Raw genomic sequence first — 26,198 nt, 5'->3', positions numbered from 1 at the left:
TTTGCTCTCAACCTACAGCCAGGCCCTTCTAGGAACGAATGGCAAGCATTCCAGCAAGCTGTTCTGGGTAGGAAGAAGAGTAATCTGACCTCTGCCCTTCTGTATGACAGAAATGGTTAGTGGTAGGTGACATCCATTCACTGTATTTGGAATATAAAGGTAGGAGCTTCTCCTTTAAAAAAAAAAAAACAAAAAACTTAAACAGGTAGGTAAGCCTGCATTTCTAAGCAAAGAGACTTTCGTAGGGCAGTGATACATGGTCTCTTTTCTCAATGTACATTAGCAGTCTATCTTTTTGTGAGGAAAAAAAAAACACATTACTAAGAAACATGGTCAAGGATCAGTCTGTCAGTAGTATCTGCTTCCCTAGAAAAGGAAAACATGTTATAAGAAGAGGATTTTCTCAAATGTCACAATAACAGAAGTTAAAATGCAAACCAAGCTATAATCAATTTAAGAATATCCACAATTATCTTTATTTCTTTCCTTTTCCGTATTTATTTAGTTCCCTACAGTTCTAGTATGGGTAAAACATAAACAATCCTTTCTTCACCTGTATAATGCTTTCTTGTTTACAAAGCATTGAAAGTAATGGCAAAAATCACAATTACTTTTGCACCAACCTAATACCTTCATAGACATTACCTTTTTAAAAAAAAATCAGATATGGGATCTCATTATGTTGCCCAGGCTGGTCTCAAATTCCTGGACTCAAGCAATCCTCCTGCCTCTGCCTCCCGAAGCGCTGGGATTATAGGCATGAGCCACCAGGCCACCATGCCTGACTGACATTACCTCATTTGATCTACATGGCAACCCTGAGAGGTGGGTATTATGCTTATTTGACAAATGGGGAAATTGTGGATGGTGCTTGCCCAAGGTCACACTTAATAAGTATCAGAGTCTGAATCTGAGCCTGCATCTTCTAAATCTAGTTTGCATTCTTTATAACCAAAGCTGCCAAGGGAAAAAGAACGAGACAGCAATGCCTACTTATATAAGCATGGTTCTTGCCTCAGCATAGCTTGCAGTATAACCAATATCAATTGTGGCTTACACCTGTACTCCTAGCACTTTGGGAGGCTGAGATGGGAGGATCGCTTGGGGCCAGGAGTTTGAGACCAGCCTGGTCTAACATAGCAAGACCCCATCTCTCTTTTTTAAAGAAAAAAATAACAAATAATTAAAAAAGAAAATACATAAAAGGGCACCGTGGTAGGCAGAATAATATCCCTGAGATATTCAACTTCTAATTCCCAGAAACTGACACATAAACATGTGACCTTGTAAGGCAAAAAAGACTTTGCAGAAGTGATCAAATTAAGGACCTTGAAATAAGAGGTAAGTCTGGATTATTCGGGTGGACTCATTATAATCACAAGGTTGAGGGGGCAGTAGGGTCAATGTTCAAGTAATACAGCATGAGAACGACCCCGGTAGCTATTGCTGGCTTTGAAGATAAGGGAAGGAACCACAAGACAAAGAATGTCAATGGCTCTACAAGCCGGAAATGGAAAGGAAACAGTTTCTCACCTTGATTTAGCCCGGTGAATCCATTTTGGACATCTGACCTCCAGAACTAAAGATAACAGATGTGTTATCTTTGGTAACTTATGACAAAAGCAACAGGAAACTAATGCGGCCATAAAGGCAAAACAGATAACAGACTACATGAGCAGTCTAGGTTTGCTACATGAATAGTCTCAATATTGTTTTGCATCGCAATCTATTATAGTTTGGAATAACTTTACTACTGAAAATACATAGATCATTAATCCCTAAACTAAATCATCCACTTGTGAATTTTCTACCTATCAATCATCTTAGACTAAAACAAAGAAATCATACCCAAAATAACTGTTTCATTTTCACTAATTCCACAACATATCAAAGTTCACATTATTCTTTCAATTTAGGGGAAAAAAACTATTCCGTCATTATGCAGACCTTGCTTAAAATCTATAAATTATGAAGAGTCACTGGATGAAAAGGTTTACAAATCCAAGAGGGCAACTGCTATTTCAAAAGCAAGTTGTAATATTTCAATCACTGCATAAACATATAAAATAAGAAACTTTTTAAAACATCTTAGTTGTGGCTTTGTTTATACATTCTATCAAGCAAATCTGGGGGAAAAAGAAGAATAAAGATGACAAGCCAGAGTCAAGATCTTGAAAGAAAATTAACAAGGTAGCACATGTTGGAGATAAATTTTGCAAATCTAAATTTTGGACTAAGGTTTCCTTTTACTCCTGAAGGCTCACTAAAGCATAAATATTATTCAAAAATCAAAGCGGTGAGTAACTTTTCTATCCTGGATTGTACCTTCTACTAAATTAAACTTTGTATCATGAAACTCCACATTTTTTAAAGTCATGTCTATAATATTTTGAATATATGTATATAATATTCATTATTTCATGTAACGTCTATCATTTTACCAAAAAAGCGACTAGGAAAATTAATAAAATGCGTACTGAAAGTATTAGTTCATCTGCAATGTTCATGTGAAATCTACAAGGAACCAGGAGTCCAAGATGTCCCTATGGAGCTCTAGATCCTTCTATCTCTAATATAATACTCTATATGCATTAAGATTTAATGGTAAATTTATTTGGCTAGACCTTTAGAGTATGTTTTTAAAAACTCATTTATATCTTTCCTCAGCTACTTTCAGTTTTATTCCTCATCATGCCCTCAACACCATAACCCCACCACCACACACGTATAACCCTTATGCCCACATACATATACATATATGTAGGGCACATGGAATTACTTGATTATCATTCACTAACTTCTTTTACTAAGCATACACATACTGTTTTCTCAAGCTGGAACCCTCTTCGACATCTAAGGAATTTCATCTCATTTTTCATTAGCTAGCTCAAATGTCACCAACTAATCTAGGAAGCCTTCTTCAAAGTCCCCAGGCAAAGTTAGATACTTTCCAGTTATGCCTCCTTTATTTTGGTATGAATCTATTTATGTCTGCTTTTCAGAATTACAGTAAAATAACTTTTAGACTGATCTCTCAAATATATTTTTGAAAGCCTCTCTCTTACCCCCAACTCAAACCACCAAAATCATGTTACAGGATAGGAAAGCACATCTAAAGTGTCCATCTGTCTTCTTTAAAAGCTAAGAAAGTTGTGTTATGATACCTTAAAAGCAAAATCCAGATTTTCTTAATTAGCTACTAGTGTATGTCTTAATGCATGTGGCAAGCAACAGTTAAATAGCCTTTTAATAAATGATATACTATCTAATATCCAGGGACCTCACTGGTAAACACAAAGTAAAATTAGTTCATGAATTACTAATTAGCCCATCAGATAAAAAGGGGGATGTTTCCTTCCTATTACCCTGTTTTCCAGTCAAAAGGAGAAAAAGGCACCCTTTTAATCCTATACCTTTTAGTTCCCTCTACAAGCTCATAATCTTCTTAGTTGTGCAAGATAAGACAGGCTTTCCAGGTCTTTCACAGATATGAGACTCAGACTCACCCAAACAGACACTACTATAAAAGTTTTAAATCTCTAGAAAATGATGCAAAGAGGTATGATGGATAAGAAATTATTCTCATGGTGCTATTCCACATTCAGCAATAGCAGTTCCAGCAACAATAAAATCCACTAGTTGTTCTTTTGTTAGCTTCTCTTGGTTCCTGCTTATTTTTTCAGATAACGGTTAAGTTATCAACATCCTTCCAATAAATTCTTGTTCTGTTAAATTTAGCTAGAGTCTATTTCTATTACTTTTCATGAAGAGCCCAAAACTTGCATGGAACATACACACAGGCAACCCACCATATGGAAGTGGAATAAATGGTGAGTGGAAATAAAAGTGTTCCCTGCCTTTAGATAGCTTATAGTCTACTCAGGAAAACAAACATACTATAACATCAGTAAGAAAAAAAAAATCAACGAAAAAATTCAGCTTAATAAAGAAAGAGAACTGTACTCAGTGCACTAAGACTCAGTGCACTAAGACTATCAGTATGGCAGAACCTGACCTAAAAGGTGAATGGGAGAAGAAAGGACCATTTTACAAAATATTACTTAATGCCAAGCATTTATAGTATCTCCAAGCACTTTACTGTAAAATTTTTATTGTGATTCTAGAGCTAGCTGAGGTTTGTTCTTTTTTGTAGGAAGGAATACAGTTACTATTCTATTTTTTCAAAGGAGAAACAGACTATGCAGCAACCAGCCTAGAGTATTTCATACAATTACAAACTTCAAATGTTGATGCAACAATCATCTGGGGCTTCCTAAGGCTCAACTAAACTTTCAAACTCACAAAACTATCAAAGGCCATATGAAGCACCAATCTATTTACAAGGATGTAGGACAGAACCACAGCTTTCCAGCAGGACAGAACCAGACATACCCTCTTTGGTGAGAATCCTTACATGAACTTTCCTATACAGCTGTCCACCCAGCTGTCCAAAGTACTTCTCTTTGCCCCGCCAGGTGACGGCTCAGATATGAAGAAACGAAACCTGGTAGACACAGGAGTCATTCTGGCTTCAAAGCCTCTTGCCCCCACAGAAATGGTATCTTTTGTAACAACTCCATAGCCATAGCTTCCAGAGCCGCCACAAAACACATGCCAGTTTTAAGTCACTATACTCAAGGAACCCCAAAGCTATGATATCCCTATCAGGTACTTAGTCTATTTATAGTTTCTCCCAATCCAAATGCAACTTAACATCAGGGGCCATTTTTAGCATAAGCAATGATACCTAGTCATTTAGTCACTCAGATACTCAGTAAGTCAGACTAGAAACTTAAAGGAAGATCAAACTGGCATGCAGAATAGAAAGCGGTTTTAATAACCATTTTCCAGCAGATGATTATTGATAATATTCCATTTTAATATCCCTATATGTGTTATTCAGTTTAGTTCCCATTATGCTATAGTAACAAGCATCCCCCAAATCTCAAGTAGTTAAAAATAACAATAGATTTTTTTTGTACACACACATATGAGTAAGAGTCTAAGCTTTATGTCTTCTTTACCACAGGCCTCAGGTTGACAGAAGTTCTACCATTTCAACTATCACTACTCCCTGTGACATCTGGGAAGGGGCAGAATAATGCCCCAGCTCTTAAACCCTGCCACCCAGAAATGACACAATTCTGCTCATGGTTTATGGGCCAGAAAAGTCACATGGGCATACCAAAGGTCTTCCCAGAAGTTTAAAAAAATGTGAATAATGACAAAGTGTTGTAATATCTCCCACATCATATAATTACAGCTAATTTTCCTGAGACTATTTCATAAACTAAATTATTTCCTCAATATTAAAAACATGAGGACACGGCACTTTTAAGCACTAAAATCTGTTCTGGGCTCAGAAACACAATAAAGTAAATAAACTAACCAATTTATACTCTTCGTGATCACCCCTGGAATGTATTATACAATGTAGAATGGCAGGTAATTTTCCCAAGGTAATGTTAGAAAAAACGACAGAGGCTAGATTTGAGCCCATGTCTGTCTAACTACAAGGCCTATTCCTTTTCATGACACCATGAGGTTTAACAAATAATGGAGTGATGAAAAAGAGTCAAAGACGAAAGTCCACAATAGTATCAAGAAGTTTAGGAGGGATAAAAGGATGTGATCATTTCAAGCAGACAAAGAGCAGAAACTTTAAGGAGGGAATGGCCAATGGGGTGAATTGTAAAAGAGCATTCCAAAAAGATGAGGGACCATAAACATCCACTGAAGCTGGCAAATAGGCTGCTGTCAACAATCGTAGTTAGAATCACTGCTGGGTTGGGTCGGTGCCACAACCCAACAGTGATTCTATTGGGTTGAAGCATGGCAAGTGATGAAGACACAATATGTATTCAAAAATCATGGATGTAAAGGAAAGAAGAGAGAAAGATGTGACTAAGAAAAGATACATGTTCAAGGGAAAACAGTTTTTCATTAGTTTTTCAGGTAAAAAAAACTTTAAACATACTTCGAAGTTGGGGAAGAAAGGAAAAGGGAGAATGCAGCAGGGATACAGAAGCAAATGAAGAAATAGGGAGGGTCTATAAGAAGGCAAAAGGGAGGAATAGCAACATGAAACAGCTCATGTTTACTGAGCCATTTCAACATGCCAATCCCTGTCCTAAGCACTTTAAAAGTCTTCACCTATATGTAAGTTAACTCATGCGGTGCAATCCACACCCATGGAGCAGGTTGATGAGAATACTGCACTAGGGAGATGAGGGTAACCTAACAGTAACCCATGCAACATCAACAGCTGGTAACTGGCAGAACCAGGGTTTGAGCCCCAGGGAGGCTACCTTCAGAAACCCCATATATCTGCTCAGCTTCTGTCTCCCTTGAGATAATAAAAGAGAGAAGACATTTGTATTGTAGGGATGCTTATATGTTTGGGCTAAGATGGGATGAAGAGTTCCTTGGGAGAGTGACATAAAGGAAGTTTAGCAGGATGCGATAAGCTATAAGCATTTCTTCCTTGAAACTCAATACCATATAGTTTAATGTGGCTGTTTTAGATATACATTTTCTTGACTGGATTATTTAAATCTATGTTGTCCTCTTACATTCAAATAAACACAATTTGAATAAAAATACTAATGTAAAAAACTGAAGTCTTAATTTTTTTTCCACTGGGGAGGTCTCAGAAGTTATACAAGAGGATTACAGAAATATCATAAACAGGGACAAAAGATATACATATACATAAGAATATATGTATTATATATAAATATATTTATATATATATGTACATCTACGACAACTAAAGGACTTTAGTTATTTCCTTACTATACAAAAACCTCTTATCGTACATTCATCTCTTCAATTTATTCAGCACTAACTTGTGCTGGGCACCAGACAATGTTCTAGGCCCTGGAGTTTCAGCAATGAACAAAGATAAAAAACCGTCCTCATGGAACTTACATTCTAATTGAGGGAAAGAGACATTCACTAAAAACAAATAAATAACATATAACAATGTAAGCATTACTGGGAAAAATAAAGAGGATGGAAATACAAGGTGAGAAGGGGGAGTTGGAATTTTAAATAAGATGGTCATCACTGAGAAGATAATATTTGAGCAATTCTCAAAACGATGGTGAAGCAGATACTCAGTGGATATTTAGGGAAAGAATGTTCCAGGCAGGAAACACAGCCTAGGCAAGGGTGAGGTGGGAATGTGCCTACTGTTTATGAGACACAGCACAGCACAGAGAATCAAAGGGAGGAAGCAGAGTGAGCTCATTGTTTTAATCCCCTGGTCATTTTGGGCTGGCTCCTGCCCTCTGAAAAAAGCCACAGCTCCTGTCACGTGGCTCTCTACACCTAGTATTCTGTCTTCAGATTCTGGTAATCGCTGCCTTCAGGCCTAGAGGTCACATTTTAACTAGTGCTGATATACGATCAATCCCCAGGTACCTGCACAGTCCTCTGTAAATAGTCAAATTACCCCAATTTAAGTGTGCCATCTCGTTCCTGGCAGTGCCCCAATTCAAAAATCTAGGGCAATAGTCCAGGTGGGAGACAGTGGTGGCTTGGACCAGGATATTAGCAGTGGACTGATAAGAAGCAGTTAAATTTTGACCTACTGACAGATTCAATATCAAACATGGCTCCAGATTCTGGCCTAAACACTGAAAGGATGGAGTGCCATAAACTGAGATTCATTTTTTAAAAATCACAAATTAACAGAAAATATGTGCAAATATACTAAAAGTAGCTCACAGGAAAAGGGATACTGAAGGCTTACAAACAAATATGAAGACGCTCAGTCTTACTGTTAATTAAAGAAATGCAAATTAACATAACAGATACTATTTCCTCCTATAAAACTGACAAAGATTTAAAAATACGGTAATAAATTAGGTTGCCATGGGTTTCAAAACATAACTGGAGGGGTGTAAACTTCTGTGAGGGAAAGTACATAATACCTAACAAAACTTTAAGTATACATACATTTTGATCCAAAAATCTCCTTTATCATACAGATATATTCACATATTTGTACAAATACTTGTGTATAGCATTTTCACTACAGCAGTGTTCATAATAAAAGACTGGAAATAACCGAAGTATCCACTAGTAGAAAATATAATTTAAGAAAATTAAGTACACATATACAATAGAATAGTATCAGTGATTTACAAAAAATGAGGTAAATTCATATGCCAATAAGGAAAGATCTACAAGAGATTTCTATTGTTAGAACAGTGCAGGAAGGCATCAGATTTTTGAGTTGCCTTTTTCCAAGGATGCATACATATACAGAAATAAGAAAATTATAGAAGGATAAAAGAAATTGTTAAGAGTAATTGCCTCAGGCTGGGCACAGTGGGCCACACCTGTAGTCTCAGGATTTCGGGAGACTGAGGGGGGCAGACTGTTTGAGCCCAGATGTTTTGAGACCAGCCTGGGCAATATGGCAAAACCCCATCTCTTTTAAAAAAAAAAAAAACATAAAAACTAGCCAGGCTGGTGGCACACCTTTGTAGTCCCAACTCCTCGTGGGGCTGAAGTGGGAAGATCTCTTGAGCCTGGGAGGTGGAGGCTGCAATGAGCTGTGATCACATCACTGCACTCCAGCCCGAGTGACAGAGCAAGACCCTATCTCAAAAAGAAAAAAAAAAGTGATTGCTTTTGAGAAGACTGATGTGAGTTGTATGTTTCATTGTACACCCTTTGAGACTGTTTAAAATTTGTTTTACCATGTGCATATATTATTTTCAATAAACAAAGAATTACCTGAAGCAATAAATTATCTTGCAATACACAAAAACCTATGGTGTTAAGTACAGAAACATCTGAACAGTTTGACCTATCAAAATCCAAACTGTGGTTTCCTTTTATTAGTTCTCATATTTTGTTAGACAATAAATGCCCTAAAACTATCATATTCTGAGTCACAGGTATTTCTCCATTTATGGTAAAATTGGGCCTTTTTACAAACTCTTGGAGTTTTCCAAGTATTAGCCATATATGGAAAAATACAACAACAGAGTTTAATGTAGATAATTTCAAATGGAAAAAAAACCCTGAAAACGTGTGCATGTGATCTGGTTCCCATTAACAGCTGGCTTAATGACTAACGATCATTTTGGCACTGATCACAATGTCAAATGGAATAGTCCACATCATGATTCCTGTTTCACTGATATATTTCCCAGAATCAATATATTTTAGTACTGGCAGGAAATAACAATATGGAAAAAAGGATTAATTTTGTGCAGGTTTATCTTAAAGCACTCTGTCAAAGCCAGCAAATCAGAATCAATAAAAAATTTCGTAAGACTATCGTACTAGAAGAATGTCACACTATTTCCTTAAGGATTATCTAAGATTTCACAAATATATATAAATATACCAATATAAATGTATACAGAATTCTGCATATTTTATTTCACTGACAAAAATGTAAAACTTATTTCTCATCTTACACATGCTATTTTTCTCCTTGCTACCACAATCCTGACACTGAAAATTATCCCTAAGATAAAATTCTCCTGTTGTCAGAACCATAAAACATAATTTTCCCAATAAAGTCTTGATAAGTGTTGTTTACGTCACCTAAGTCTACCTGAATGCAAAAGATTCCTCCACCGCTTTCTTTTTTTTTCTTTTTTTTAAGATGGAGTCTCCCTCTGTCACCCAGGCTAGAGTGCAGTGGTGCAATCTCAGCTCACTGCAACCTCCACCTCCCAGGTTCAAGAGATTCTCCTGCCTCAGCCTCCTAAGTAGCTGGGATTACAGATGTGTGCCACCACGCCCAGCAAATTTTTGTATTTTTAGTAGAGATGGGGTTTCACCATGTTGGTCAGACTGGTCCGGAACTCCTGACCTCATGATTTGCCCGCCTCAGCCTCCCAAAGTGCTGGGATTACAGGCGTGAGCCACTATGCCCAGCCTCCTCAACTGCTTTTTATAGCACAGCCCAATCCTTGGATATATTCATGATCAGAGATTTGATCTTCTACAATAATCAGTGAGTCATGCTTCAATTTGGTTGACAGAGAAGCAGCAGAATGCCTTTCTGTGCCTATGAGCTCCCTATTCTCAGAAAAGGTACAAAAACATCCTAACAGGTTTACCCCAAATTTCTGTGGGTTGATCCTATCAGTTTACGGCAGGAGACATCTGAACCAATGGAAACACAACGTACTTTTAATACTTTCATCTACCACAAAAATTGTAGGAAAAAATCATATAATAAATCATTTGTCTTCATATAATTTTCCCTGTGGAGCTGAGGTGCTTATCTATGTTATTGTATTAAATGGCTACATTTAAAATAAACCAATTGCAAAAAGAAAAAATCAAATGAAATCAATGAAAAGAAAATCATGCGTCAATATTTACCTGTTGCATCAAATTCAATTGGCTGGCACCGGCGGGTAGAAGACCAGTCACATTTGAGGACTTGCCCTCCTTCCACAATCCCAGGCTGGGTGGTGTTTGCTTTGGGAGCTCCCACGAGAAGAAACATCCGGCTAAAATACAAAAGGGGCAGACCAAAGTTTAAATGAAACAAAGCGTAAGCAATATCTTCTGATTTATGAGGAGCAATCATTCTCTTGATATTATCTACAAATATTTTTTAAAACCATTTGCTATTCACTGAGGGCATAATCTTCATTATTCATTTGGTACTGTCTTGCATGCATACATTATTTGATATAGTTTATTTTTCCTGATAACTTTATAAGGCAAGTTCAGGGTTACATTCACTTAGGAATTTATGCAGGTCAATCATACACTTTAAATATGTGCAGTTTATTGTATGGCACATATCTAAGTAAAGCTGTTAAAAATGTATGCTGCCTAGAGGCAGGAAAGTTTTGTTTTGGTGTTCTGGTGTGTGTGTGTGTGTGTGTGTGTGTGTGCGTGTGTGTGTGTATGAGAGAGAATTACTATGCATTTTCTATATTCTGAATGTTGAGCAAAAAAATATAAATATATTCTAAGTAAATTATTCCAAAGTATAATTATAAATATTACTATTTTCCCATTTAGAAAAATTATCCTGCATTAGAAATATTGCTGTAATTTTTATTTTATTCTTTTTTTTTTTTAAGAGACAGGGTTTTGCTTTGTCACCCAGGCTAGAGTGCAGTGGCACAATCATAACTCACTGCAACCTCCAACTCCTGGCTCAAGCGATCCTCCTACCTCAGCCTCCTGAGTAGGTAGAACTACAGGCATATGCCACCATTCTCAGCTAATTTTTTTTTAAATTTTTTGTAGGGGTGGGGTCTCGCTACATTGCCTAGGCTTAATTTTTTTAATAGTTGACTATTTAATAAAAAATTTCTTATCACAAGATTAATCTAATCAATTATTGGTCAAAGATTAGGACCACTATTCAATTTCTTTGTCATTAAGGTAAAATAAACCGAAGGCACAATAATCAGGAGTAAAATTTTTAATTCTAGAGATCTTTTTTTGTTGTTTTCTATTCATTCATAATAGGTATGAATTAGTGTTTCCTCTACATAAAGCAAGGTCCTAAGTGCTAGAGATACCAGATGAATAAAACAACCTTGGTTCCTGCCTTTTTTTTTTTTTTTTTTTTTTGAGACAGAGTCTTGCTCTTGTCACCCAGGCTAGAATGCAATGGCATGATCTTGGCTCACCGTATCCTCTGCCTCCCCGGTTCAAGCGATTCTCCTGCCTCAGCCTCCTGAGTAACTGTGATTACAGCCACCCACCACCATGCCTGGCTAATTTTTGTATTTTTAGTAGAGACGGGGTTTCACCGTGTTGGTGAGGCTGGTCTCGAACTCCTGACCTCAGATGATCTGCCTGCCTTGGCCTCCCAAAGTGCTGGGATTACAGGTGTGAGCCACTGTGCTCAGCTGGTTCCTGCTCTTAATGGAGGAATTTAGCTTACATTCCCTTAGAGGCAAGAAACTAGCCAACAAATAAATTACTATTACAAGTCCTACCAAGCAAGCAAACAATTAGCTGACAGAGATTTTTGGGAATAGAGACAGGAGACCTTCTTTAGACAGACCAGTTATCTCTAAGGATGAGAGGGGAAAGATTTCCTCTAGGTAAAGGGAAATCTCTCTCAGGAAATCATCTTTAAAGAATGGGGAAGAAAGTTCTCTTTTAGATAAAGTAGACAGAGAAGTTACTTCTAAGGAACTCACCACAACATTAAGATGTACAGGATCAGAAGGAGGGTGTCTAGGAGCATTTGTGTATGGAGGATGGAGGGGAGTGGGGGGTGGGGATGAGGGAAGTGGAATGAAGAGATGGAGGAAATACGTGAGGCAGAGGTAGAAAGACCCTGGCAAGAAAGAATTGAATCTCCAGGAGCTATGGCTGAAGGAGAGGGCAAGCCAGGAGTGGCACAAGATAAGGTCAAGGAACCTGGCAATAACTAAGTCAAACAGGGCCTTTTGGCCATGGTTAAACTTTGTATTTTATCCCAAGGTTCATTTGAAGCCACTGAGTTTTTTAAGGAGAAGAATGAAATCATCTACTAAAGAAAACTAAATGTTATGCCTTATGGGGAAAGCATTAAGGGAGAGGGAGAAAAAAATGGAACAAGGAAAGCAAAGGACTGGCCGCAGCTCAGGGAGCAGGTGAGTGTGATCTGCAGCAGGAGGGTGGGTGGAAAGATAGGTGACAGATGGAAAAAAAACATCTGGAGTAGAACAGCAATTGCTGGAGGCCTGAATATGAGAGAAAAGACATTCAAGAATGCCACCTAGGTTTCCTTCTTGAGTGCATTGATGGGAGAAAAGCCTAGAGAGCAGAGAAGCAGAAGGCAGATTAAGTACTTACAGGAGTTCAAGACTAGCCTAGGCAACATAGTAAGACCCCCATCTCTACAAAGAATAAAATAATTCACCAGGTGTGGTGGCATGCGCCTGTGGTCCCAACTTTGGGGGTGGAGCTGGTGTCCTGAGACAGGAGGATGGCTTGAGCCCAGGAGGTTGAGGCTGCAGTGAGCTGTGATTACAAGTGCTACAAAGTAAGCAAACAGCCTGGGTGAAACAATGAGTCCCTGTCTCAGGAAATAAAATAAAATTAGTATTTACAGAAAACCATGAATTCAATTATTAATATGTTTGTTTGAGATATCTGTGAGTCATCCAGTTGTAGTCTGAAGCCCTGCCTGAGACAGTACGCTGTATCAGAACACAGATGGGGTTATTCAGCCAGGGGAAGCGTCGAAAGAAGAGGGGCAATGAGTGAGTTCTCAGGGACAACAACATTTAGGAGTCAAGAAGAGAAAGAAGATAAAGTAAAAAAGATTTTCGTCTTTCTTCTCAAGAAACTGATTGAAATATAAGAGGAAATAAAACAGGATACAGGCAGACAAAAACAGTCCTAAAATGCTATCACCATAATAATTTTGTTTCATTAAATACTAAGTCACTTAAATTATTCTGGCAAAGGAAACATTTACAATTGCTTTTCACCTTTTTGTGAAATTAGAACGAATGTACATCTTAAAGATGGAATGCATTCACTTGAACTTTTAAAATCAATTTCTTATTCTGGGTAGCAGCTGCCAAATCTCATCTACACTAGACAAAAGCTGGCTGTACGAATTGCAGGGTTACAAAGAATCCTGCTTTCTGACACTTATCTTAAAAATCCACAAATTCAAAATAAAGATGTAACTCCCAACCAAACCACGCCCTGTTTAATAGAGCTTCATGCAGTCATATTTGGCATCAGTAAAACACCAATGTTGGCTCTCTCCCATCACGGCAAAATGATTCTGGGTAGAAAATAACTTAGTTTTCATTCAGCAAAAATCTTTCATAAGAAAAAAACAGGTTGGGCACAGTGGCTCATGCCTGTAATCCCAACACTTTGGGCGGCTGAGGCGGACAGATCACTTGAGGTCAGGAGTTTGAGACCAACATGGCAAAACCCCATCTCTACTAAAAATATAAAAAATTAGCCAGGCTTGGTGGCATGAGCCTGTAATCCCAGCTACTCGGAAGGCTGAGGCAGGAGAATCACTTGAACCTGGGAGGTGGAGGTTGCAGTGAGCCAAGATTGCGCCACTGCAGTCCAGCCTGGGCAACAGAGGAAACCTCTGTCTCAAAAAAAAAAAAAAAAGGCTATAAGTAAGAGAATCCCCACCTCCCATGACTAAGAGAGTAGCTCGTCATCAAAACCCCATCGGTTCTTTTTCTAGAGCAGAGTTGGTTAACACAGTGAAACTCTGTGTGTGTGTGTGGGTGTGTGTGTGTGTGTGTGTGTGTAAATTATAACATGTAAATTTATTATATATACAATTTTTTTTCTACAGGTCTAAAATTTGACCCCAAAATCACACAACTAGCCCTTTTCATCAGAATTAAATGATTTTTGAGCGCATACTAGAACAAAAGAACAGTTCAGGTAAGTTTGCTTTTCAGGGTCAATATCTTGAATAGTGCTTGCTTGGGACATTGCCACAGTAGTCCTAATGAGAGTAATACAAGCACAGGTATGTACACGTTCTTAGTGTTGTAGATAATACCAGGTTCTACATCAGGATAGGAGAACTGTTTCTCAAGCTTTGCCTGGAAACCTACAAGCAAAAATCACTTCTGGGTTGTCTTCAAATAGTAGCTCACAGCAGTGGTCCCCAACCTTTTCTTCCCTGGACATAGAGGAGGATGCTTTCGGGATGAAACTGTCCAACTCGGATCATCAGGCATTAGGTTCTCATAAGAAGCATGTAACCTAGATCCCTTGCATGCACACTTCACAGCAGGGTTCACACAATAGGGTTTGCTCCTATGAGAATCTAATGCCACCGCTGATCTGACAGGAGACAGAGCTCAGGTGGTAATGCTCACTCTCCTGCTGCTCACTTCCTGCTGTGCAGCATGGTCCCTAACAGGCTATGGACTGGTACTGGTCCATGGCCCGAGGGTTGGGGACCCCTGTCTTACAATATATTTTATAACTTTTTGGTCAAAACTATTCTGCCTATCTTATGATAAATTGCTTCTTTGAATGTAGGGTACTCTAATTCATCTTTTGCGCCTGCCACATTATAAGAACTCAAGGAAAGTTTAAATGGACAGTGGAGTAGCAAAGTAAATTCAATAGCTATGTCTCAATCTTAAAGTATCCATATATAAATAAGTCATTTCCACTATGTCTGAACCCCTCAAAAATGCAGAAAGTATTCTCTATTAAACATCCAATTCTTTAAATTATCCTTAAAACAATTTCCTTATGTAACATCTCTACTTAATTTTGGGTTTCAGATACTTTCTTTACTTGGCACTATAAGACAGAGAGAGCTCGGAAGTTATTAGGAGAAGGCCTTCAACAAAGACAGAGAAAAAGAGCCCAGTAGGAGAGTTCTTAGAATGAGAACACCACTCTATTGGCAGCACATAGCTTGAGTTCCTTGGATAAGAACAGGAACAAGCCTGTTGCTTTTCATCAGGCTATCTGCACATTACAGGCATGAAATGATGGTAATCAGGTGTACAAATATGGATGTTCATTAAGTTTTCCTAAGCATACCTTCATGTGCAGACTTGCATACTGGTGAAATGCTAAGAAATGGCAGAATAATATAAAAGGAAATGTGTCAATATCTACATGCTAAATTTGTGAGGGAAAAAAGCTGATGAAGTTTTTCATCCAAAATGCCATCTCAATATTAAAGTTATCATTAAGATATTTAAGTTTTTTGAAGAGAACAATGAAAGTAAAATGACCTTAGACATATGTTAAAGTCTTACGAGGAAGTTGTGTAGTGAAAAAGAAATACTTGCATAGAAAACTGGGTACAAGGCGATAAAAGATGCTACATAAAAAAATTAAGGAATAAAAAGCAACACAGGCCAGGCACGGTGGCTCATGCCTGTAATCCTAGCACTTTGGGAGGCCAAGGCAGGCGGCTCACTTGAGGTCAGGAGTTCAAAACCAGCCCGGCCAACATGGTGAAACCCCATCTCTACTAAAAATACAAAAGTTAGCCAGAAATTGCTTGAATCCAGGAGGCAAAGTTTGCAGCAAGCCAAGATCGTGCCACTGCACTCTAGCCTGGGCAACAGAGCGAGACTCCAACTCAAAAAAAGAAAAAAAAAAAACAACACATACTACAAAAAACAAAGTTAATAAAACACTCCATAAAAATCATTGTTACTTGAATTTCATCTAAGAATGACTAATGAATGTGTACAACAGCTTAATTAGGGTAAGAGAACTGACAGACCAGAAAAAAAAGTTTGTGATCTAAGCAGCACTATCTAATGGAAACACTTTGGAATTAAAATTTACAAACACTGCAAATCAATTGAAGGAGTAACTTTGAATCTCTGTTCCCTTTTCTATTGAATGGAGATAACAATGCCCACTGTAATTACTTTAAAAAGAAATTTTCTGAAGGTGATAATAAATAAATGCAAACTTAGAAAATCTGAAACACCACGAAAATAGAAGATTTTGGGATTTAATTATCATCTTGGTCCTGAAAACAACTGATGCCATTAATAAGTTATTCCCTAAAAGAGTAGAAAATGTAAAACTTAAATTCTGTCTTTAAAAAGGCTTTTCTTTCCTCAGTTTTTTCAAAGGGCCATTAGTGGTCAAGTGATTAACTCAAATGAAGGAGAAAAAGAGAAAGAAGGGTAGAAAAGCCAGCTTAAACATTTCTTATCAATGGTGGAGAGGTGGGGAGAACACACCGGGTGAGGCAAGGTTGACAAGAGTTTTCACTGATTAGCAGTGTAAATCTGAAGCTGAGTGACTTAATTTCCTATGCCTGCAACTCTCTCCTGATAGACTCCATTTCCTCCAAAAAGTGTGTCCAAGAACATAATCAGAATCCCCATCCTCAACATTTTTTTTTAATGACTGGAAACTGCCATTAAATAACTCTCTGGGACTTCAAAATTAAGGCTTACATCCATACCAAGAAGTGCTAAAATATAAAGGATTGAGTTTGGGAGAGAGGACAGAAAGATGGATGGAAAGGAGGAAAAGAGATAGAGGAAAGGAAAAAGAGAGGAAGGACAAGAGACAGAAAAAGAGAAAAGAGAGAGAGACAGGGAGGGAGAGGTATCAGAGGAGGCAGTGAGAGGGAGACAGACAAGAGGCTCAGAGGAACCAATCAGGAGGATGGCCTTTGGATGCACTCCCCATCCAAAGTGTACTTGAAGGGCAGTTGATTCACGGAATGTGACCTTGACAACCAAGGAGGGGCAACCTGCCAAACAATGACAAGTCCATTTTTCAAACCCTCCAAATAAACTAACTTGTTTGTCTGCTTTCAGCACTGACCTTTCTAAGATAAAGCATGTTTAATAAATTTAGCTGACTCTGAGTTGACCAATGAGCCTTCACCAAAAGGAACTTCTGAAAAACTATCACACATGTATATAGAAATAAATGTGTATGAAATAGTACGAATGTTATTTCAAAGCTACAATTCCAGTTTCAGATTAACTTTTCATTTTTTAAAAAATGCTTTTTGAATCAAAAGAAAAACAAAAATGCCAGTCAACAACTACATGATGTAAAACAGAAGCAGTAACTACAATTTCCACATATTTTCCCTTGTCTTTCATAATGCTCTATAAAACATTATATGTCCTTAATCAGAAGTAATCAATATAGGATTTGCTTTCTAAATAACAAAACTATAGTCTAATTTTATGTCCCTTAATATACATGTATATTATTTATGATGAGAAAAATCAACCAATATAGTCAGAGCTACTCCGAAGTTTATAAAAAAATGAGCTGGCATCATTTTGTAAAGTGTTGTGAAAACAGTTAAAATGGTAAGAGTAGAAATGGTACTCATGTAAAAAATTTTTAATTTTTCCAATTAGTCTCCACAAGAAAAGTATGACTTTAATTATTAGCCTGCATACAATCTTTAAATTTTATGTGTTTTACAACATAGCATAAATAAATGCTTATAGAAAAAAAAAACAGAATGCGAATGTTTTATTTTTCATAATTTTGAAAATCACTATTTTTGTGAATTTTTACTTCGAACCTGACTCATGTACCAACTTCATAGTTTTAAAAATACACACAGGTTGGGACAGATTGCAAGTGACCTTAATCCACGTTAAACGGTTTGGACTTTCTTGCTGGCAACGGAAGCTTTATTATGAAATTTTTTGCAACAGAATACCAGGATGAAAAAGGATGTTACAGAAAGATAAAATGAATAGAAACAGACAAGATGTTCTGCAGGTTTAAGAGCCAAATGATGGGCAGAGGGATGGGGGAGGACCTGAGTGCCACTGACTGTGCTTGTCATAACTATACTGAAATAAGGAGTAGAAAGCAGAGATGGAATCAAGAAAACCTTAAAAAGGAAGAATTTCTAGGAGCTTCTGCCTGTTGACTAATCACTGACTGATATTAAGGTGGTGAAGTAGGAGAAACACAGAAAAATAGAACATGAGAGGGAGGAATATGAAAGTATTTCCAAGGTGACAGAGAAAACGATGCCACCATTAATAGAAACAGAGGTGCAACTAACATCTCTTGGTGAAGAGTTTTTAGTCAAATTGAGTTAAGACAGGCCAGTGAACGAGAAATGATTCACAGGCCAGGCCCCTGGAATATCAAGTCAGAGATCTACTTTTAGATTTAAGATACAGCCAGGGCAAGAGTTTTATTTAAAAGGCTTTCCAGATATTGCAAACATGAAGTTAGGACTGAGAACCATTGAAGGACCTTCTGCTTCTAAGGCACACACATCTACACATTGCCAACTAAGACAAGGCTCCATTAGCATTTAATGGGGGGAAAGGCAAGAATCCAGTGTTATTCATTATAGCATTATTTTAAAATAAAGAAATACATAAAATGAGAACTGTATAACATATATTTGAAGAATGAATTTTAAAATTGTTCAGTTATTTTCTTTAAAAATTCAATATTTGAATTAAAAAAAGTGGGATTTGAATTTTACACCCTGTCTTCAGATCCCTCCCTTCCTTACCCTCTACTCACACCAACCTACTCAAATAACTAGACTGCAAACGGTTCTGCCTCCGTTTCCTCCTCATCTGTAAGAATGAGTATATCTGCTTCCCCTTACTTCCCCCCGGTGGTGTGGGCTATAGAATGAAACGAGATATAAGTGCTTAGCAAATTATAAAATATGTTTACCAAAATAAGATGTCATCATTATAATTAAACCTAGGATGTAATTTTTAATTTTTCCAATTAGTCTCCACAAGAAAAGTATGACTTTAATTATTAGCCTGCATACAATCTTTAAATTTTATGTGTTTTACAACATAGCATAAATAAATGCTTATAGAAAAAAAAAACAGAATGCGAATGTTTTATTTTTCATAATTTTGAAAATCACTATTTTTGTGAATTTTTACTTCGAACCTGACTCATTTCTGGAGTGATTTTTTGAGGGGCCGCCTTAACATTTTGCTTAGTACTTTGTCCTTCCCTTTAATAAATATTGATTCATTAATTTTCACAACAAAACTATGAACTATGCAGATAATTCAATAATAATTTTCTATAAAGAGAAAAATCAGGCGTAAAATAATTCTACAGCTTCCCCAAGGTATGTGGACACCAAAACTGGACAAAGCAACAGGAGAGGACGTCACAACCACTGCTCCTCACGAATCCTTCTCCCCTCAGAAGAAAGGCGCTCTTGAATTGACAAATACTTTTTCATTATGTGGCTTTTTTTCTTTTAAAAGTTTATGGTAATACCAAATAACAATAAATCCAACTGGTAATATTGGAAATGGCATCCCATGTACCTTGGATTCCAATGCTTGTTAAATTTAAAGTGCCCTTTTAGAAAATTCAGCATAATTTTACATAAATTTTTGTTAAATCTGAAAAGCTAAGTAAAAATCTTTGTTTATATACGTTTTGTTTAAAAAAAACAAAGAAAAAAAACTCAAGGTTGGTTTCCATTTTTTAAGTTACCTATACCTAGAGCTCTCTAGTCTATCAGTAACAAAGTTGCTGATGAATATTTCAAAGTATTATATGAAACCAAACCCAAGTTCAATTTTACTTTATCATTAAAGGTCTATGAATGAAGTCATGTAAACCTGTGAGGTCATAACATATTCATTGATTATAATGACTGGCCAAAGATTAGTCACCCTGGCTTGTAATCAGCAGTAGCAAATATCATGAACAGTTCAACATTACTGCATTTTCCATGGAAAAAAAAAAAGAAAACTTAAAAGTTTATCACCCTCTCATTTATCTTACACTAAACTCAGAGCATTGCTGAAGAATTAACAGTAACATTTGTAAAACACTGCCATCAACTTTATTTTGTTGTTGTTGTTGTTTGTTGTTTTTGATATTGTTTGTTTTTGTTTCTGAGACAGTCTCTCTCTGTCGCCCAGGCCAGAGTGTGGTGGCACAATCTCCACTGCAACCTCAACTTTCCAAGCAATCCTCTCATCTCAGCCTCCCGCAGAGCTGGGATTACAGGTGTGCAACACCATGCCCAGTTAATTTTTGTATATTTTTGTAGTGACGGGGTTTCACCATGTTGCCCAGGTTGGTCTCAAATTCCTGAGCTCAGACAATCTGCCCGTCTTGGCCTCCCAAGGTGCTGGGATTACAGGTGTGAGCCACCGTGCCTGGTCTGAAGTATTTAAATGCTAATTTTTGACTGAAGGCATATATTTTCAAAATCATTAGAATTTCTGTACAGATTATATATAAAATTGAACCCTTGGGAGCAACTAAAATGTTCTGTCTCATAAAGGTATACACTTGAAAGTATCTGGAAACAAAAATGTTTAAAGATAACGTTTGGTACTCACCCCTGTGGTTAAAAACAATAAATAAAAAGATAATGCTGACTAAAATGACTAAATGGAATGTGAAATTGGTAAATGTTGCCTAAATAATGATTATTTTTATCATGTTGGAAAATCTGTGCTCCAGGTCTCACAGAAAGCACTGTAACTGCTAACAACAAATAAAACTAAGCTTGCTACATAAAATAATGTCTCCACTAACAAAGTTTCCATTAACTACATCCAATCTATGTATTGCTGCAAAGATTGTTACCAAAATGAATGATACTCAGTAACATTCAGAAAAACACTAAGACTAAATTCTGCTGAGTGTCCTAACAGTCATAGAAAAACATTGACACGACCCTCAAATTAGGCATGTGTGTAGTGGAAGATGGTCCTATCCACGTACTAACCGTCAAAATTATCCTCCATTTCACCCCGAAGGGATATCTTATACAGAAAATGTGGAAACAAAAATATGTTGTTACAATGTCTAAGCGTTTAGAAGGCACCCTAAGAACAGTTTCTCTCTTGAAAACAAGACTTAAACATTATTAAAAAAAACAGTCAACACTCATTAGAACAGTACTCCTAACGCTAACATGGGGGTGGGGTGGTGAGAATGATGTCAGCATTCAGTAAAGTCGGAGACAATTTCTAACACAATAATGGCAATAACTGTTAGAAATCCTGACGGCCCTTGCAACGCGGAACGTTGGCAACTTGAAAACATAACTGAATTATTAAATACTGCAGTATTCAAATGACCTGCAGTGAGTGAAAACTCAGCAAACACCCTTGTTCCTTCTGAACAATGACCTAAATAGTGAATCACTATAAAAAGAACAGATGACACATTCAATTCATCTGTTCAACCTCAAATGTGCAAATGTCTGACAGTCCCAGAGATAAGACACAATGAATTCAATAGGACAGTATGGTCATTTTAAGTCATCAGAATGTCTGCAAAAGGAGTGAGGAGAAACAGAATCAGACAGAGGCGGAAAGAGTGGGGGAGGGCTTGTTTAGGGAGACTGAAAAGGACGGGCGTTAAGCCTGTAAAGCAGAAAAAGGCTACCAAGAAGCCTAACTGGTAGAGGAGAAAAAGAAGTTCAGGGATGATATTGACCAAATCTTCAGCATTGGCACAGGAGGCGGGGAGTCCGGCAAGACCAGCCTTTGTTGATTTCCCACTTTCCCCGATTTTTAAGCACAGGTCTGCTTCAAAGCTCTCCCGCTGCCCCCAACCAATTTTAAGAGGTGAGGAGCGGGGTGTAACTGGGTGATGGGTACCAAAGGGAGTTCCTTTCCCCAAATATTTCCTCCACCCAGGATATAAACCACTCTGAGGGGTAGGATGGGTGAGACAGACAGACGCCGGGATCTCTCGGAAATCAATCCCGATGGAGAAACGCTGGGTGGGTGCGCGCGGTGGGGGAGGGGGCCGGCTCCAGTTTCAAGCGCGGCCACTTACGAAGACGCGCTGGGCACGAAGAAATCCACCGCGAAGCCGAAGTAACTTCCCTCGGGGCCAGAGTACTCGGCAGGACTGTCCACGTCTAGGTTGAAGGCGCGGCACAGAGGTAGCAGGAGTCCCGAGAGAAGAAGCGGGAGGCCGCGGGGACCGAGGCGCAGCCGTCGCCGCGGCGGAGAAGCCATCGTCGAAGTGCGCGCGGGACGCCAAGCCGGGAGCGGCAGCCACCTCCCCCCGCCCCACCGAGGCGCCCAGTGCCCGCGGCCCGCCGCCTGCGCGCGCCCAAACTTGCCGGCCGCTCTCTTCTCGGCTAACCCGGGACAGCTCCGGGGCAGGCAAGAGGGCTGAGCTTCGGAGCGACCGCCAGGGACGCGGGGCGCAGAGCGCGCGGGGCGGGGACAGCAGCGCAGACGGCCCCTTGCTTCCCTCCGGCTCCGCCGCTCCACGCAGCGTCTGAGGCTGGGGACTGCCGGGGTGAGCGCCGCACCTCGGGCCTGAGAGCCGCGGCGGCACTGGGAGGAGACCTGGAAGGAGGAGGAGCCGGCCCGGGAGGCTGCCGTGGAGCTGGAGGAGGAAGTGGGGGAGGAGAGGCGCCCTTCTACAGGGGAGAGCTCAGCGCACTTCCGTGAGTGCAGTGGCCGCCTGTCCCGAGACCTGGGCGTCTGTGCCGGGGCCCCCAGCTCCTGAGCCTGGGTCAGCGGCAGCGCTCCTGGACGGAGGCCTCAGGCTGAGCACCGGAGGAGTCGTGGGGGCGGGGGCGGGGAGACACGGTCCAGCGTCCCAATCCACCCGCGTCCACGGGAGTAGTAAGGACAGACCACGTTCCCTTGTCCCGCCAGGAACTTCCGTGCGACTGTTGTTTAAAAATGAGGAAAGCTTTTTATCAGTTTCTCGTGTTTCTGCTGCTTAGCCTGGCAGGCTCTCACGAACGAAACTCTCTAATTAATGGTCGTTAATTACACTCCATCCCACAAACACTGAACTTAATTACGGATTTCCAGAAAGCCAGCATAGCCTCTTGCAAGTGAGGTGTGTAAAGCTTAACTTAGTAGTCAAAGAAAGGATTCGCAGGGCAAAGAATTGGCAGTGATCGTTTTAAATCAAGTCAGAATAATCGAAGCCTTATTCCCAGTTTGTTAGCTGCAGTTGTATGATTTAGAAACACTGATTTGTTGATTTAGGATGTTTGGATAGACATAATTTCAGAGCTGGAAGAAGGACCGCACACCGGTGAAATAAGGCCCCTCGTGCTTGTTTGCCACTAGTGTGTTTCATCAAGCCTTGACAACACTGGACTGAGACAGAGGGCCTTGAGGACAGGAACCTTGACCTTTTTCTTAGTATTCCTATTTGTAGCACCTTGCCAAGCAGATAGTAATCGATCAATAAAATGTCGAATCAGTGAATGAATAGCAGACGAAATGAGCAAAGTGCCCAGAGAAGTGACTCTTCCATATTTCAAGTGTTTCATGTGCTACAGAATCTGTTGAACAAGATAAAGTTTAAGTGCATTGTGTGGACTTACAACTTACAAGTAAGTACTGGAACAGTAATTTCTGTTTTCCCAAAGTAACTATTAAAACTCAATCATAATATACATTAATAACTATCAAATAATCCTGTGAAAGGATATTGTATATAAATGAAAGTGAAATGCGTAATTCGAATTTATAATATTTATTGGACCAGGTCCAGGTGCTCATGCTGGTAATCTCAGCACTTTGGGAGACTGAGGCAGGAGGATTGCTTGAGACCGGGAGTTCCAGGGGAACATAGGGAGACCTCATCTCTACAAAAATTTAAAAATTAGCTGGGAGTGTGGTGCATGCCTGTAGTCCTAGCTATGCCGGAGGCTAAAGCAGGTAGATAGATCGCTTAGGCTCAGGAGTTCCAAGTTACGATGAGTCATGAGCCTGCCACTGCACTCCAGCCTGAGTGACAGAACAAGACCCTGTGTTTTGTTTTTTTTTTTTTTTTTAAAAAAAAAAAAAAGGCCGGGCATGGTGGCTTATGCCTGTAGTCCTAGCACTTTGGGAGGCTGAGGCCGGCAAATTGCCTGAGCTCGGGAGTTCGAGACCAGCCTGGGCAACACGGTGAAATCCCATCTCTACTAAAATACAAAAAATTAGCCGGGCGTGGCGGCATGCGCCTGCAGTCGCAGCTACTCAGGAGGCTGAGGCAGGAGAATTGCTTGAACCTGGGAGTCAGAGGCTGCAGTAAGCTGAGATGGTGCCACTGCACTCCAGCCTGGGCCACAGAGTGAGACTCCATCTCAAAAAAAAAAAAAAAATTGCATTAAGTATTTCCATTTTTAAATTTGACTAAAAGATATGCAGCAAAACCTTTGGCATGTTTTACAAGGCATGGTCTAGCATCTGACTAAAAGAAATTACTGATTGAGAGAGGAAATCCTACACAAATCCTTACACATAAATGCAAATACAGCTTATTTCTCGCCTTCTTTCCTAATACACCAAAGAGGCTATGGATATGTATGCATAAACCCAAAGGGTCTTTTATATCTTAAAAACATGACAACCAGTCTACCTGGAAATCCATCCAGGTAAGGAAGACAGAAGAGTTTAAACTCTGGCTAGATCCAGTAAGTCTCCCACTCCTCAACTTCTGATCCCAGGACAGGGGTCCGACAGACCAAGGTGGAGTGAAGAAATGTGAGAGGACCAAGGAAAAGAAGAAGCCCACAAAATGACAACACATGTACACCCACCAAAACTTGAGTGAACAACACACCCCCAAATAGGGCTACAACTTACCGAAAGTACTTATTCTTGAGCCATTCTTTATGAGTTTATTTTGAATGAGCAGTCTTGAAAATCAAGGAATTTGGCTTTTTTAAAAAAGCAAACAGTCCAGGCACTGTGGCTCATGCCTGTAATCCCACATTTTGGGAGGCCGAGGTGGGTGGATCACCTGAGGTCAGGAGTTCAAGACCAGCCTGGCCAACACAGTGAAACCCCATCTCTACTAAAAATACAAAAATTGACCGGGCATGGTGGCTCACTCACACCTGTAATCCCAGCACTTTGGGAGGCCAAAGTGGGTGGATCACGATGTCAGGAGTTCAAGACCAGCCTGGCCAAGATGGTGAAAGCCTATCTCTACTAAAAATACAAAAATTAGCTGGGTGCAGTGGCAGGCACCCGTAATCCCAGCTACTTGGGAGGCTGAGGCAGGAGAATCACTTGAACCTGGGAAGCAGAGGTTGCAGTGAGCCAAGATCTCGCCGCTGCACTTCAGCCTAGATGACAGAATGAGACTCCATCTCAAAAAAAAAAAAGTAGCCAGGCGTGGTGGTGTGCACCTGTAATCTCAGCTACTCAGCAGACTGAGGCAGGAGAATTGCTTGAACCCGGGAGGCGGAGGCTGCAGTGAGCCAAGATATTGTGGTATTGTGGGCCACTGTGCTCCAGCCTGGGTGACAGAGCGAGACTGTCTAACAACAAAAAAAAGCAAACATACATTTCAATTAGGAAACTATGAAGCAGACTAACCCAGTGGCTTTAGAAACTTGGAGTTATAAATGCAGGCATCTCTTTGTGTGACCATGCTTGAGCAGCCATTCACACAGTGCCTTGCAAATTGTATTGTAGAACATGTCAATTCAGCTAGTGCTGATTCAAAATCCACATTGCACCTGGTACTATGTGCATGGGAGAGAGAAAAGAATGTTTTAGTCTATGAAAGAATGGTGGTGCCCCTCCCCCACCCCCATGACACTGCTCTTTACATTATAACAGTTTTCCAACTTAAAAGGAGAACTTCTGTGTATACATGAAGTATTCATTGAATATAATCCTTTTCTTAGAAAATAAAATATTAGATAGTAAAAGAATTTGTACTTTGAATTTTATCCTCTACTACCCTATACTTTAGTAAAAATCTTGATTCCAGTGGTTTCTATAAAATAAAGCACCTGGGTTCCATTCCTGGCTTTGCCAACTGCTAGTTGTATGACC

At 39.3% G+C, this 26,198-nt stretch overlaps 1 protein-coding gene across 2 annotated transcripts in view; it reads right to left on the bottom strand.

The window, feature by feature from the left end:
• ITGAV (integrin subunit alpha V) overlaps nucleotides 1-22,406 on the bottom strand; it is an 88,260-nt gene extending 65,854 nt beyond the window's left edge. For both annotated transcript variants that reach the window (XM_024243312.2, XM_054549575.1), the window contains exons 1-2: nucleotides 22,222-22,406; nucleotides 10,360-10,490 (exon numbers count right to left, since the gene is read on the bottom strand). In XM_024243312.2, the coding sequence (XP_024099080.2) occupies nucleotides 10,360-10,490; nucleotides 22,222-22,406 (316 nt within the window). The remainder of the gene's footprint in view (nucleotides 1-10,359; nucleotides 10,491-22,221) is intronic.
• Nucleotides 22,407-26,198: the final 3,792 nt, after the last annotated feature.

Source organism: Pongo abelii, chromosome 11, assembly GCF_028885655.2.
Source record: "Pongo abelii isolate AG06213 chromosome 11, NHGRI_mPonAbe1-v2.0_pri, whole genome shotgun sequence".
Taxonomy (NCBI): Eukaryota; Metazoa; Chordata; class Mammalia; order Primates; family Hominidae; genus Pongo; species Pongo abelii.
Note: the sequence above shows the minus strand (reverse complement) of the source record. Positions and strands in the feature narration are given on the sequence as shown.